The 14,633-nt window shown below is 39.3% G+C and overlaps 1 protein-coding gene across 4 annotated transcripts in view; it reads right to left on the reverse strand.

Annotated features, from left to right (window-relative positions):
- Positions 1 to 14,633, reverse strand: part of ADGRB3 (adhesion G protein-coupled receptor B3) — a 941,101-nt gene that overhangs the window by 457,923 nt on the left and 468,545 nt on the right. For all 4 annotated transcript variants that reach the window (XM_019520508.1, XM_019520507.1, XM_019520505.1 and 1 more), the window contains one exon: positions 4,756 to 4,824. In XM_019520508.1, the coding sequence (XP_019376053.1) occupies positions 4,756 to 4,824 (69 nt within the window). The remainder of the gene's footprint in view (positions 1 to 4,755; positions 4,825 to 14,633) is intronic.

The following is a 14,633-nucleotide window of genomic DNA, read 5'->3' on the forward strand; positions in this document are numbered from 1 at the left end:
AAGAGGCCTAGCTTTTGGCCTGTCTCGGCTTTCGACATGCCTTCCTCACTAAGCTTAATCATTTCTAGCTTTTGATTTAAAGTGAGAGACGTGCGACTCTTCCTTTCACTTGAACAGTTAGAGGCCATTGTAGGGTTATTAATTGGCCTAATTTCAATATTGTTGTGTCTTAGGGAAGAGGGAGGCCCGAGGAGAGGGAGAGAGATGGGGGAATGGCTGGTCGGTGGAGCAGTCAGAACACACACAACATTTATCGATTAAGTTCGCCGTCTTATATGGGCGCTGTTCGTGGCGCCCCAAAACAATTACAATAGTAACATCAAAGATCACAGATCACCATAACAAATATAATTATAATGAAAAAGTTTGAAATATTGCAAGAATTACCAAAATGTGACACAGAGACACAAAGCGAGCAAATGCTGTTGGAAAAATGGCGCCGATGGAAAAATGGCGCCGATAGACTTGCTCGACGTAGGGTTGCCACAAACCTTCAATTTGTAAAAAACGCAGTATCTGCGAAGCGCAATAAAGTGAAGCGCAATAAAACGAGGTATGCCTGTACAACATTTTAACCTCAGACTTGATGAAACTGAATGCAGCAACAAACCCTCAAATATCATCAATCTTTCCCCACACACGCTTACCAAAACTGAAAAATCTGTCCTTTCTAAAGGCCTAAATCTCTGTCCAGAAAAATACCCTAATAAAATACTTGAATGTGGAGAAGTAGAAGAATTCTTCCAATGCCTCTGCCTCAAGGAATACTTCCAGAACCAAAATTAATCCATTTCCAACAACAACTCATCCTCTAACAACATTGAGGAAAATTTCAACCCCAAAAAACATCAGATTGGACACTTCACAGTGAATGAAACTATAACCTTGACTGCTTCAGGGAAAGAATGAACAATTAAATAATCAACAACACATGCCACCATAACAACCTCTCTCTACCACAGAGAAAGGCCATAGAATCTCTAAGATCTAACCACCAAATACTAATAAAACCAGCAGATAAAGGAGAAGCAATAGTCATCCTAAACTGTGAAGACTACATAAAGGAAGCCAACAGACAACTCTCTGATACCACCTACTACAAAGAACTACAAGAAAATCCCACTCCCCTATTCAGCATGAAACTAAAAAATACCATCAAATCATATCCATCAGAACTATAAGAAAAATTACAGACCTTGATTCCCCCACTGCCCAACCCAGGATCTTTTTACATGCTCCCTAAAATCCACAAACCAGGGAACTTTGGCAGACCTATCATTTCCAAACATGGGACCCTAACTGAGGAAATATCAGGTTTCGTTGAATCAATCCTAAAACTGCTTGTCACCCAAAGTGCAGGTTTTGTCCAAGACTACAGACTTCCTATGAAAACTTAAAAACATAGTCCACCTTCTCAGCAACACCTTCCTAGCCACCATGGGCGTTACCAGATTATATACCAACATCCCACACCAGGATGACATCCACGCCTGCCTTACATATCTAGAAGAGCAAGACTACAACTCAGAGTATAGACCCAAAGATATTACTGACCTTATCCACTTCATCCTCACACACAACAATTTCACTTTTAATAACCAACAATTCCTTCAGACCACTGGCACAGCTATGGGCACTAAAATGGCCCCACAGTATGCCAACCTTTTTATGAGCTACCTGGAAGAAGAATTTCTCAAGGACTGTACCATCAAACCCTTGCTATACTTAAGATATATCAATGACCTCTTCATCATTTGGACTGAAAACCTGCAATCTCTGAGTTCCATCAGAAACTCAAGAATCAGCATCCCTCTACTCAGCACAAAATCAGCAATCACCCTAAGCACACCAAGAAAGCTATGATATACAGCCAAGCCTTCAGATACCACTGAATTTTCACTGTGGCGAACACTCAGAATTGCCACCTCACCAATCTTAAAAAGGCTTTCACCCAAGAAGGACACTCCTCCAGAGAGATAGATTGCATGTTTGAAAGAAATGCCATGTGAAGAATCGCTGCAATACAGAAGAAAACCCCCCACGAATCACACACTGTGTTATGATATATCACCCCTCCCTCAAACCCATACAGAAAATCCTTAAACAATTGCAATCCATATTTAACAGGGAACCCTAATACTGTTACTAAGAGACAGGGTGGCCCCTTTAAGCCCAGAACCTTCCAGTCATGGCCGGCCGGTCAAGTAGGGGTTAAGGCTCAAGCCCTGCCAGCCGGTCAGGTGACCGGAAGAGGCAGGGCCTGGCTCGCATATGAACCCCAGGGCCGAGGCCAGGATGGCAGTTCCCTGACAGCAGCCAAGGGGGAAGAAGCACTCCCAGAGCAACCAAAGGGGAGAGGCCTGACTGCAGATACAGCCTCTGGTACAGGTGAGGGCTGGAGCACCCCGGGTGTGGCTTGGATGATGTTATAGATGGGGAGCTTGAATTTATGTTATAGGCCAGGGGCTTGTGTTTTGTTTCCTGTTTAAAACTGGTGGCTTGGGTAAGGCTATTAGGGGATGGAGGAGGCCTCATAGGGGACCCATGGCAGCGTGAGGACCCTAGCGCCAGAGAAGGCGCAGCATTTTGGGACACGCCAACCCCAGCACCAGAGAGGGTGCAATATTTGGGGATGAGATCACCCCAGCACCAGAGAAGGCACAATATTCAGGGATGAGTGGACCCCAGCACCACAGGGGAGCAGGAGCCCGAGTGAGGGTTGTTTTTTTTTTTGAGAGCTGGAGCCTGGGAGCCAAATCCTGATTAGTGGGTTGTTTTTTGACTCACAGGCCTAGCTAGAAAAAAGAGGTAGACCCACAGTGGCCTAGACCCCGACATAAAGAGGAATTTACAAATACCATCTGCAAGGCTTGGGCTGCAGTGTAGGGGAGGAACGGAGCCACAGATAGTGCCCCCTAGCATCAGGGCAGAAAATGGGCAGCCTCCTGCTTAATTACATCTATTAATCAATTAACAACAAGGCATGGCAGGCGAGAAGGTGGGCAGTCAGCCCATAACAGGTGGGCAGGGCCACCAGTGGATGGACCCCAAAGAGGGGTCCTGTTACACCATACTAGAAAGAGACCCTATTCTTAAAGAGTTCTTCCCAGGACCATCCATCCTAGCCTTCAAACAATCACCGAACCTCACTAACCTCATCACCAGAATCAAACTTCCTCAGGCCCAGAACACACCAAATGGATCCAGACCATGCCATGACAAGAAATGCAAAACCTGTCAACACATCTCCACCACCCCCACAATTACTACATCCCACAACAGATCCATCAGCATCCCTGCATCTTACAGCTGTGCCTCCAGAAGTGTAATATATCTCATACAATGAACCAAATGCCCTGATGGAAAATATGTAGAAGAAACCAAACAATAACTGCGCACCAGAATGATGCACACTGGAAATCTATCAAAGACAAGAATATCCAATTACCGGTGGGAGCACATTTCTCACAAGAAAACCACTCTTTCTCCAATCTCTCAGTTCTAATCCTCAACGGAAACTTACTTCCCAGAGACGAGCCTATGAACTCCACTTCATCAACCTCCTGGATACAAAAAATCATGGACTAAATATAGACATTGGATTTATGACACATTATAACCTGCCTGACATCTGACTTTCCAGGTACCTCTCCACTATTTAATAGTTACATTCATCCCACTTCTTTCCCCTCCCCCCCGCCTGTCTCTCGCCCACTGACTCCTCAATTTACATCTTCACTGATTGCCTGTCTCACATGCTTACTAGCCCAGCCTCTGGCTTCTTTACTATTCATTCCAACCAGGAAAAGCACATACCAAATGCAGAGATTTCCTCAGCCTGACGGAGGGTTTTTAAACCCGAAAGCTTGCTAAAAATTTTTTTCCAACTATTTAAGTTGATATAATAAAAGATATCAGATTTACCCAAAGAACCTTGTCTGCCTACGTCCTTAGACCAACATGGCTACAACCTACACCCTTGTATAAGTGAAATCACTTAGTCAACAAAAAGTAATACTCAGTCATTTCAGTTACAGCGCATATTTTCCAAGTCTGCAAACATCAGGAATTATCCCATGGAACAAAATGAAACTGCTTATAATATAGGTCTTGGCATATAAGACACTTAGTATATGTTAAATCTGTTTAGTGTTGAAGACAGAATTTGTTCTGATTAGTTCCGTGGCAATGTTTACTACAAGCTTTAATGCGCACAGGTCTTTGATTGTCAGTGTCAGCCCCAGCACTGCACCGGAGTCTCGAACTTCTGTAATCTCCTTGGAGAAGTCTGATGATAGCTGAACAAGTATTACTTTATATTATCTGGATATACTCTTCCCATGGAAAGTCCTAATTTTGCTACGATACAATCATTCTTAGAATGTGTTTTACTTCTTGAATGTGCGAATCCTCATATTTTAAGGACAGTTAATATAGTCTACATTTAACGTGTGACATGTCTCTAAGTGTTTTCATGATCATAAAATAGTTTTGATGTCCAGTAGTTAGCAGGCAAGAAAAAAATCCTTTTCCATCTGGGCCTGATTATTTCAAAACATTTTTCCATTCATTGTTACATTGACAGCACAACATGCTTTATCCTAGCTTTTACAATATATTTTTAAAAAAGGTATTTCCTAATTTAACAAGCCTCACTACACTGAGGTATGGTCTCCTACTCAGCAATACAGTAAATGCTTTCTATCCACATAATTTGTAATTTTTTAACTGAATAACAAAAGAAGCAAGTCTTACCTGTTGTGCATCTTCCCATTTTTCCTTGTTCTCTTCATCTAGGAGATTACTAACTATTTGAAAGAAGTTCTGAAAAAATCAAGGAAATAAAAAAAGTCAAATTAAACTCAAGCATATAACAAATACCATTCATACCACTAAGTTCATGCCATTAAGTCATTATTGCAAATGATTGTTTTAGTGATGGCCTTTTGAACTGCATTGCCTACCGCTATTATAAGACATTATCCAGAGATTAAAACATTGAAGAGCTGAAGTAATTTTTTCCAGACAGGGTCAGATTACTAAACCATTCATTCCAATCATACTTGTAGTCACAGGTGCAGTATTACCAGTATTAGTATTCAGAGATTAGTAGGTGGTAATCTCAATTTTTCTGAAGATCCAACATACATAGTTAACAATTAGTCTTTCCAAATTTTCCTGAGTCTGTACATTCTTTTGTTTTAGTTTGCACAAGACAGGTAAAATGCTGAATTATTCTGCTATATATTAGTGTTATATTTCTAGTCCAGCTAAAATCAGGAGTACTGGAAATCTCTTAAAAGCCATATTTCCAAAACCATAACATCCATGTAAATGCATAAAAGATTTGGATAAGCAACCAAACTGAAATTTTATGGGACTGTTTTTAGGTTTGCTCATGGATGATGTTTCCACTTTAGCACAATTTTTTTCAAGTAAATTAATATATTAGAAATAACATCATAAAACTGGGAAAGAGACAAAGTGACATATGGGTTATTCTGTAATGCAGTAAAGAATGTACAAATAGAAAATAATTCCTAAACCTAGGATTAGAACATATTATTACAGTGGTATTACTTAACTCTTTAACACTGGAAGACTAACTTCAGATATATAATAGGTGTGATAGTAACATCTGTCTTGTACAAAAGCAAAAGCCCCATAAAGAGGTTTGCCTCAAGATTTTAATGCTTTGACATTAATATATAATACATTTAATATATTGCAGTAAAGGTATTTTGGTCTTTTACCCACACAGAAGTTCACCAATACCAATAAAATGGTCCAAACCCTTTGGTAAAGACACAGTTACACTGCACTGATATAAATGTATCCATACAAGCATAGTTTATTCATTATGGGAATGAAAATAAACTAGACTACTGATCTAAACTATGCCAGTTACAGAAAACTATGTAACTATGATTAATTCCACCTTGGGCTTTTTGAATGTCTGTAGCTAGCTTATGTATTTAAGAATATTTATACAATAGTACATGTATCTACTCTAGAGGTTGTACCAATGTAACTAGATCAGTAAAAAATAACTTCTAAACTAATTATACTAGTACAAAAACTGTGTAGGTGAAGCCTTAATAATGAATTTCTTTTTAAAGCATGGTATTCCCTTTCTTAAAAACTCATAAAGACATAACACTAATCAAAGTACAGGATGGAGGGAGATAGTGGTGCAAGCTGATATATATTAGTTTCCAAGGACCAATGTGCACTGTTGTTCAGTCCTGAGTTATTCTTGATTTGTCTCTCTTGAGTGCAGTATAGTGGTTCTGGAATATGAGTAAACATTTATTGGAAAGTACCGTGACAGCAGATTACCACACTGTTTTTCCTTGTTCCTTATCTATGTTAGGAACAAGAGAACAGTAAAATATAGTTGTATTAGAACAGTAAATATTGGAATCGATCATTGATGCCATCACTATACTCAGAGACTAATAAGGGACACATACTTTAACTCACTGTTCTTCATATTATAGAAAAAAATAGCAAGTTTTTGTACCTAAAAACAGAAAGGTTAAAGGCTTGCAATCCAAAGGTGTTTTAGATTTGGAGGGTCAGCAGGGTCTAAATTCAGGAGCTAGAGAATGGTGCAAGGTGCTGTGAATTAATCCGTAGCCTTGGCTGGAGAGAGCGAGAAAGCTGTTTATTATGACATGGGAAAGGTGCCTGGTCAGAGGTCCCAGCTAAGGGCATTGACAGGGTTTCTTTTCTAAATCTCTTCTGTTTCAAGAGAACAGGCTTAGTGTACAGCTTGTAGATAAACAAATTACACTAAGTAAATACCTGACTCAGAGTCACCAGTTTGTGTTCAAACTGGAAATCTGAACTGGAAGGCCCCTAAAATATTCTACTCAACAATGAAGGAATAGTATTATTTCATTATATAGAGGGCAATCTATGGCCTCTTTCCAACTAGGTGTGCCAGCTTTTGAAATGTTACATTTCCTTCTGTCATTTTAGAAACTTAAACAGAAAAGGAATAATTCCTTCTCACTTTTTTGGCCTCAAGCTGTTACTTATTATATTTGATTGTCCTATTTATTTGACTATCATTAACCAAATCACATGAATGACACCTAGAGTCATAACCATCTTTAAAAGTTAGACAGCTTTTAAATCACACATTATTTTAAAATTAGTTTTACAAGAGTTCTGAGAACTTTCTTTTTTAATTCCATATGTTGCATCATCCTCCCTTTTATTTACCATTTCTTTTCTTTATCCCCAGAGGTTAAAGTTTCTAGTTGAGAGTCTGTTCAGCTGAAATCTGTACTGTTTTTCCTGAAGTCATGCAATTTTGTCTACAATCTGTTAATTATCTAATTGTTTTATAGTAATTTACAAACAATGCATGTAGTTATCAATCAATCAATCATTGACTTCAGTTAAAGTAATTGGGCTGAGAACTTCTGAAAACTTGAGTGTTTTACTCAAGGTCACACAGTAAGTCCCTGACAAAAACTAGATTAATGCTCCCTTGTCTTTCTGACTGGGTGTTGTGAGGAACCATTAAGTAGTATTTTTCTAAAGGCTGTTTACCTTAAATACAAAACTCAGGCAGCCACTGAGGAGCTCAGGCAGCCAAAATCATGGATAGGAGCTCAGGCAGCCAAAGCTTAGGAGCTCCTGTCACAGCTATTGCTGCAACACACTAACAAGACCACACTTCTTCACATAAAATTGATTTTTAAAAATATGTAAGTACAAAAGTTCCAGACTAAATATTATTTCTTGGGAGTGAAGGGTTAAATTAAGCTGGTGAATTTTTTTGCATAGAATAGCATTTTCACCAATTTAACCTACTATGGAAAACTTATCCCTTTAAGACTTAGTCTTCAAGCTTTTTCTCTGCAACATGTAAAGAAGAAAAGCACCAAAAGCACAAGTTTTATTTCCTGAAGTAGTCCCATATCACCATGATAGAAAAAGCTAATTATACCAATAAAATAAACAACAATTTGCATTATTAAAATGTACACTTTTTGGATTCAATTTTTTCATTGAGTATTTACGTAAGTGTTTTAGTGTTTTACTGAGTTGGGGAAAAAGAAATACAAAATGGTACATAAATGATGGCATGATTCTTCTCCCACTGAAGCAGATACTAAAGCTGAAGAGTGGCTTCAGTGATGCAAAATTATATTGGAAGAAAGGAAATGATTCAACATTCTATTGTGCACTGTGAGGACCAAAGGAGTTATAAAATCAGAAAAAAAATAACCTCTAGGTTTAATCCAACATCCATTGACATCAATCATCAATGGGAATTCTTCTGCTAACATCAATGGCTGCTGAATCAGCTCCTCAGGGTTCACATCATCAACTGTTTTGAGTATTCATTCATATTCAGCACTTTGTTATAATTACTCTAAATACAATAATCCATTATTGAAAATTAAATATAAAAGAATTTAACCTACAGCATTCCATCCAAAGGTGATCCTTCTTCTCTAGATATCTATTTTCAATTCTCAAGAAATATGGAAGGATGTAAGCCTCATAATATAAAATATTTAAATGTCACTACATTTTATAAAGGTTAATTAAGGGGCATGCAAAGACATTTTCATGTTAAAAATGCCCATAGAATTTTATTGGCTATCATTTATTTTTTAACACGTATAACTAGCATAATATAAAATACTTAGAAGCAATGTAATTCTTTAATTAATACCTTATATCTAAAACTAGCCCAGCTCCTCAAAATCATTTTTCCTTGAACAAATACCCACTTCAAATACCTAATAATCTCTTTTCATGGCTGCTCTGCCTGACCCCATCCCCTGCTTAGTCCCAGCTTCCCAGCACTTAAAAAAAAAAGCAAAAAAAAAAAGCCCCATCTCACTGGCTGCAGCAGTGATTGGGGCCTCTTGGTGCTGGTGGCAGAGCCCCCCCCATGCAGCACGGGGCAGTGGGGGGCGATGGGAATCACCCCCACACACACACCTGGTACCTGCGCAGCTCAGCAGGACATTGCATGCTGTCTGGGAGCTGGGGCCACTGTGGCTGAGCGCTGCTGGGCAGGGAGCTGTGGAATTGAAGTGGGGGCAGGAGAATCAAACTGAGGGCTGAAGAATTGAACAAAATGAAACACTGTTCCTTCAAAACAGTGAACCAGAAGTCAAAACAAAATGGTGCTGTTTTGCACAACCCTGCTGCCCAGATGTACCTTCTCTCTGTGACAGCCCTAAAACTGGTAGATATAGAATTGAATGGCAGGGCAGGTATTTTGTTTGGCTTGCCTACATTATTCTTATCTGCTATTACTGTGTATCAATAACATTTGCCTATTATTGAATGGAAAAGTTGTGGTCAGTCTGAGGGTTTGGTTCCACCTGGAACAAGGTATTTGGATCATAAATCCAGTGCCAATGGTACATCTGTTCTTTTTCTAGGCCCATACTGTTTCCATGTCCTGTATGTGGTAGCTCTGGACCCTGAGATGTGCAGGGATTTTCAGACAGGTAGAACCAGTCCATGTAATTGAAAGAGAGGAGCTGTAATGTACTTCTCTGATTAGATTATGAACCAAGAATCTAATGCTGGGAAAGGTTCTAGAGGGCCTAAAAGTATTTTTGCAATTCTCTTGGTCACAATAGATAAAGTATATCTATGAAAGAGCATTTTACAGGACACAGATACAGGTACAATTCTAACTACCGGAAAATGTTTGATTTACCAGGAGAACTAAATTCTGAAGAGATAATAGAAACACAAAATCTAATGGTCCCATAGGTGCTAGATGTACTTATAGAAGCTCTGGTCCCTCATTTCCTGTTAGTGGTACTTAGGTACTACAATAGTGGGCATTGTAGAGAACAGCATGATAGGAAGAGACAAATTCGGAGATCCGTAATTTCCATCCAGTCCTTTCTCTGACTCACTCTGCTTACAGTCAGGTTTGGACAGCTATGGTTTCTTAATTTAATTTTCTTTCTTTCAAATGTTTTCTTACTGTAAATATAATGACTCCAATTCTCTGTTCCAATACAGACGTTCTGAGCCAATCTGCAAGCTTAAAGCTGCTGTAAATCTTATTATGCAGTTAGGCAAGAATTGCTCTGTGTACTGGAACTAAGGGAAAGCATTGAGTTTGGTTCTGGGCTTGAATTCCAGAAAGGGAGCGTGTCCTGAGGGAATGGGCTGGGGCAACCCAGCTGATCAATGGCTGGTCTAATTGTTCCCCTAAACCATAAGTAGCCAGTCATAAGCTAAACAGCACTAGGCTGTTATAACATGCAGGAGACAAACCTAGTTCCCAGCCAACAGCAATATCAAGGAACCATAACACTGGCTTATAATAACTGTTGGACTACTCTGTTTAATGATAGTCCAAAGAATACCTCAACTAGATGTAATCTAGGTCTAAGATAATGTTCTGAATTGTTGTTTTAAAATTCATGCACATTTATTTACAACTTTAATTCTCTCTTACTAAATATTTTTATTTATAAGTAATAATACAGTTGCCATCTGTTTTGTTCCAGTGCTCATTCATAATAGTATATTTTCAAATACTCTCCACACGAAAAGAGTTCTTGCTTCTGGTGTAATTACTGTCCCCCTTTTTGCTATTCATCAGTGTGCTTTATTTTTTAGTCACTGATCCAGAATCCCATCCTATATTGTTATATTTTCTCCTGCATGCTTATTGTTCTACTTGACACTGTGTCTCGGCATCTCAATTGCTGCAAAAAAAATTCTTAAAATATGCAAAGGGAGTAAGGTCTTTACAATGAACAACTCAGCACCATTATTGCATATTTAACAAGCCCTGTATTGAGCTTACTATATTGTCTGCCCAAATAAACAGCTCATTCCATACAACGTCTGAAGTTGCAGCATTTTAGTTTAGTGTAAGTATGTTGAAATCTTGTAATTTCCTTGCATTCCTTTCATTATTTCCCTCGTCATCTAAAGTCAATGGATCATATTAATTTCAGTGTCTACCTTTATCAATATTAGCACTGTCAGCAGATAAAAGAGTGAAAATCAAAAGAATGTAATAAATGCATGGACATACTTTAGAGCCTTCTTCATTTTAAGATTTAATTTGTTTCATAGTCTGGAAGATGACAATGATCTAAGGACAAATCATAGTAGCTTTTTCTTGAGAAATACATATTTTAAAGTATAGAACTACCAGGATTCATAAGCTATTGTTCAACATGTATGCATGTGAGTTTTAAGGTTTACTTTGAGTTACTTTGTGTTCCAAGAAGATGGACTATTGGGAATAGATGGGGTCCACCTGACAAAGACAGGAAGTAGTGTTTGCACCTACAGGTTTGGTAACATAGTGAGAAAGGCTTTACACTAAGTTTAATAGGGGATGAAGAGAGAAGCCAAGAAGGAAGTAAAGAGCCATGGGACTTGGATAGAATGTAGTAAAGGGAAGAAATAGTAGAAATCTTAGCAATGCTGTCAGTGAGAAGACAGGATAACCAATTAGATACCTTAAAGGTTTATGCACTAACACAAGAAGCACTGGGAATAAACAGGAAGAATTGGAAGTCCTTGTACAACTGAGGAATTATGATGTAATTTGGATTATGGAGATATGGTGGCATAGTCCACATGAGTAGAGTATGGTCAAGGATGGTCACAGCTTATTCAAGAAGTATAGGAAGGGAAAAAAGAAGGGGGTCCTGCCCTATATACAAAGGAGATGTACATATATCCTAAGGTGCAGTACGAAGTGGAAGGTCAGCCTATTGAAAGGCCTCTGAGAAGAGGTCAGAGGAGAAAGCACCAAGGGAGATGCCATGATGGCCATCTGGTATAGGCAACCATATCAGGAAGAAGACGTGAATGAGGCCTTCTTCAAAAAACTAACAGAAGCTTCCAGACTGCAGGGCCTAGTTCCCATGGGGGACTTCAATTATCAGGACATCTGTTTGGAAGGCAGTGCACAAGCAGTCCAGCAAATTCTTGGTGTGCGTTGGAGATAATTTTTTGCTAAAGATGGTAAACATGTCAACAAGCAGAGAAGCACTTATCAGCTTGCTGCTCAGAAAGAAGGACTTGATTGAGAATGTGAAGATGGAAGCTACCTTGGGTGACCCTGAACATGTCTACACATGCCCCTATGGTGCTGTTGTTACTGTGCTATCATTTAGTATTGCGCTGGTAGCACATGGTCATTTTTAGCTGCTACATCACCATAGCTACATGCTATAGTTAGGGAGCACATTGCTAAGGCAACGTAGCAGCAGTGTCATGGCTTTTGCCCACGGATACTATGTCACATGTAGACATGCCAAATGACAACAAAGTTCAAGAGCTAAGGGGAGAGAAGAAGAAGACAATAAAGACACTGGACTTCTGAAATGCAGACCTTAACAACTATTTAGCAAGATCCCCTGGGAGGCAAGTCTGAGGGAAAAAGGAGTCCAGGAGCACTGGCTGCCTCCATTAAGAAGGCCCTTCTGAGTTCTGAGGAGGAATCTATCTTGATACAACAGAAGAATGAGAATTGCAACAGGAGATCAGTCTGGCTAGGCAGCAGTGTCTCCAATGAGTTGAAACTCAAACAGGAATCTTGCAAAAATAGAAATGCGGTCATGGTACTAGGGAAGAGTATTTTAGTATCACATGGGGGATCACATTCAGGGAGAAAATTAGGAAAGCCAAAGCATATTTGAGAGGCAGCTGGCAAGAGATATAAAAGACATTTTACAAGCATGTCATGAGTAAGACAGCAAAGCTAGGGATGGAGTCAAGCAGCCTAGCATAGCAGCAGAACAGGTTAGGGATTATTTAAAGAATCTAGATTTCAAGTCACCAGGGTCAGATAAGATTGGAAAAGGGCAAATATAGTGCCCATCTTTAAGAAAGTGAAGAAGGAGGATCCAGGGAACTACAGACAAGTCTGACCTCAATACCTGGAAAGATCATGCGGTATGTCCTCAAAGATCATTGAGACTATCAAATAAATTAAATTGTGAAGCACCAAGAGGAGAACAAGGTGATCAGGAACAACCAGTAATAGATTCACCAAGCAAATCATGCCAAACCAACATGATTTCCTTCCATCATAAAGTAACAGGTTCTGTGGATGCAGGAAGAGCAGTGGATGTGATATACCTTCATTTCAGCAAGGCTTTTCACATTGTCTTCCACAGCATTTTCCATAACAAGCTAAGGAAAAGAAGAGTACATGAAAGTACTGTAGGGGTGGTACATAACTGGTTGGATCATCATGCTCAACAAATATGCTCAATATGATCATCAGTGTTTGTTGGGAAGAGGTATCAAGTGGGATTACTTAAGGGTCTGTCCTGGGTTCAGTATTGTTTAATATCTTTATTAATGATTTGGATGATAGGATTGAGTTCAGCCTTAGCAGATTTGTGAATGGCATCAAGTTGGATGGACTTGCAGACACTCTGGAGAGCAAAGCCAAGATCCAGAATAATCTGGGTAGACTGGGAAAATTGTCCACAATCAACCAGATAAAATTCAGTAAGGAGAAATGCAAAGCCTGCACTTAAGATGGAATAACTGAACACACAAATACAGACTGGGGGTGGGGGGGAGGTGGTGACTGACTACGCTGTAGTACTTCAGAAAAGGACCTGGGGGTTACAGTAGACCATAAACTGAATATGAGCCAACAGCATGGTCTTGTTGCAAAAAAGGCCATCTGTGTACTAGGTTGTATCAACAGGACTGTCACTAGCAGATCAAGGGAAGTTATTCTTCCACTCTGTTCAGCACTGGTGAGGCTTCAACTGGAGTACAGTTTTGGGGCCACCACACTTCAAGAAATATGTGGACAGATTGGGAAGTGTCCAGTGCAAAGCAACAAAATAATTAGAGGCCTTGGAAGCATGACTTTTGAGAAAAGGCTGAAAGAACTAGGGTTTTTTATTCTGGAGACAAGTAGAATATGAGAGGATTTGATAACAATCTTCAAATATCTGAAGACTGTTAAAGAGAGAATGGAGATGAGCTTTTCTCTGTGGCTGTAGGGGACAGGACTAGGAACAATGGCCTCAAGCTTCAGCAGATGAAATTTAGGTTAGAGATTAGGAGGTACTTCCTTACTATGAGGGTGGTCAAAGATTGGAACAGGCTTCTTAGAGTAGTTATAGAATCTCCATTCCTGGAAATTTTCAATAGTAGGCTGGACAGACACTTGGCTGAGATGGTTTACTGATGGATGATGCTTACTTCAGCAGGGGTCTGGATTAGATGGGGTCTGTTCCAGTCCAACTTTCCTATGATTCTATAACTTACTGAATTTCACTTTTTTAACTTAGCATCTTTTTCAGAAGAAGATTTTAAAAAGAGTTTACAGTAGCTTTACACTCTATTTCCACTGGAATTCTGTGGGTTTTTTCCTTCAAAAAATCAGTAATTATTTCCCCCAGGTTAATGTGATATTAATTTTTTTTTTCCAGCTGGTTCAAGCAAAATTCTAACAAGAATTTAAGAGACAATTCTGGCATGGAAGTAGGTTTGGAGCAGACAGAACTCAGATCTATATTCAGTCTGTGAGCACAGGCCACTACATCCCTGAACTGAATCAGTCTTTCATCAGGAGGCTTGTCAGTCAGGCCCTAAGGGACCATAACCCCAGGGGGAGGGGAGTTCAAGAAGAGTGG

Source organism: Gavialis gangeticus, unplaced genomic scaffold, assembly GCF_001723915.1.
Source record: "Gavialis gangeticus isolate Ggan-Ray unplaced genomic scaffold, GavGan_comp1, whole genome shotgun sequence".
Classification (NCBI taxonomy): domain Eukaryota; kingdom Metazoa; phylum Chordata; order Crocodylia; family Gavialidae; genus Gavialis; species Gavialis gangeticus.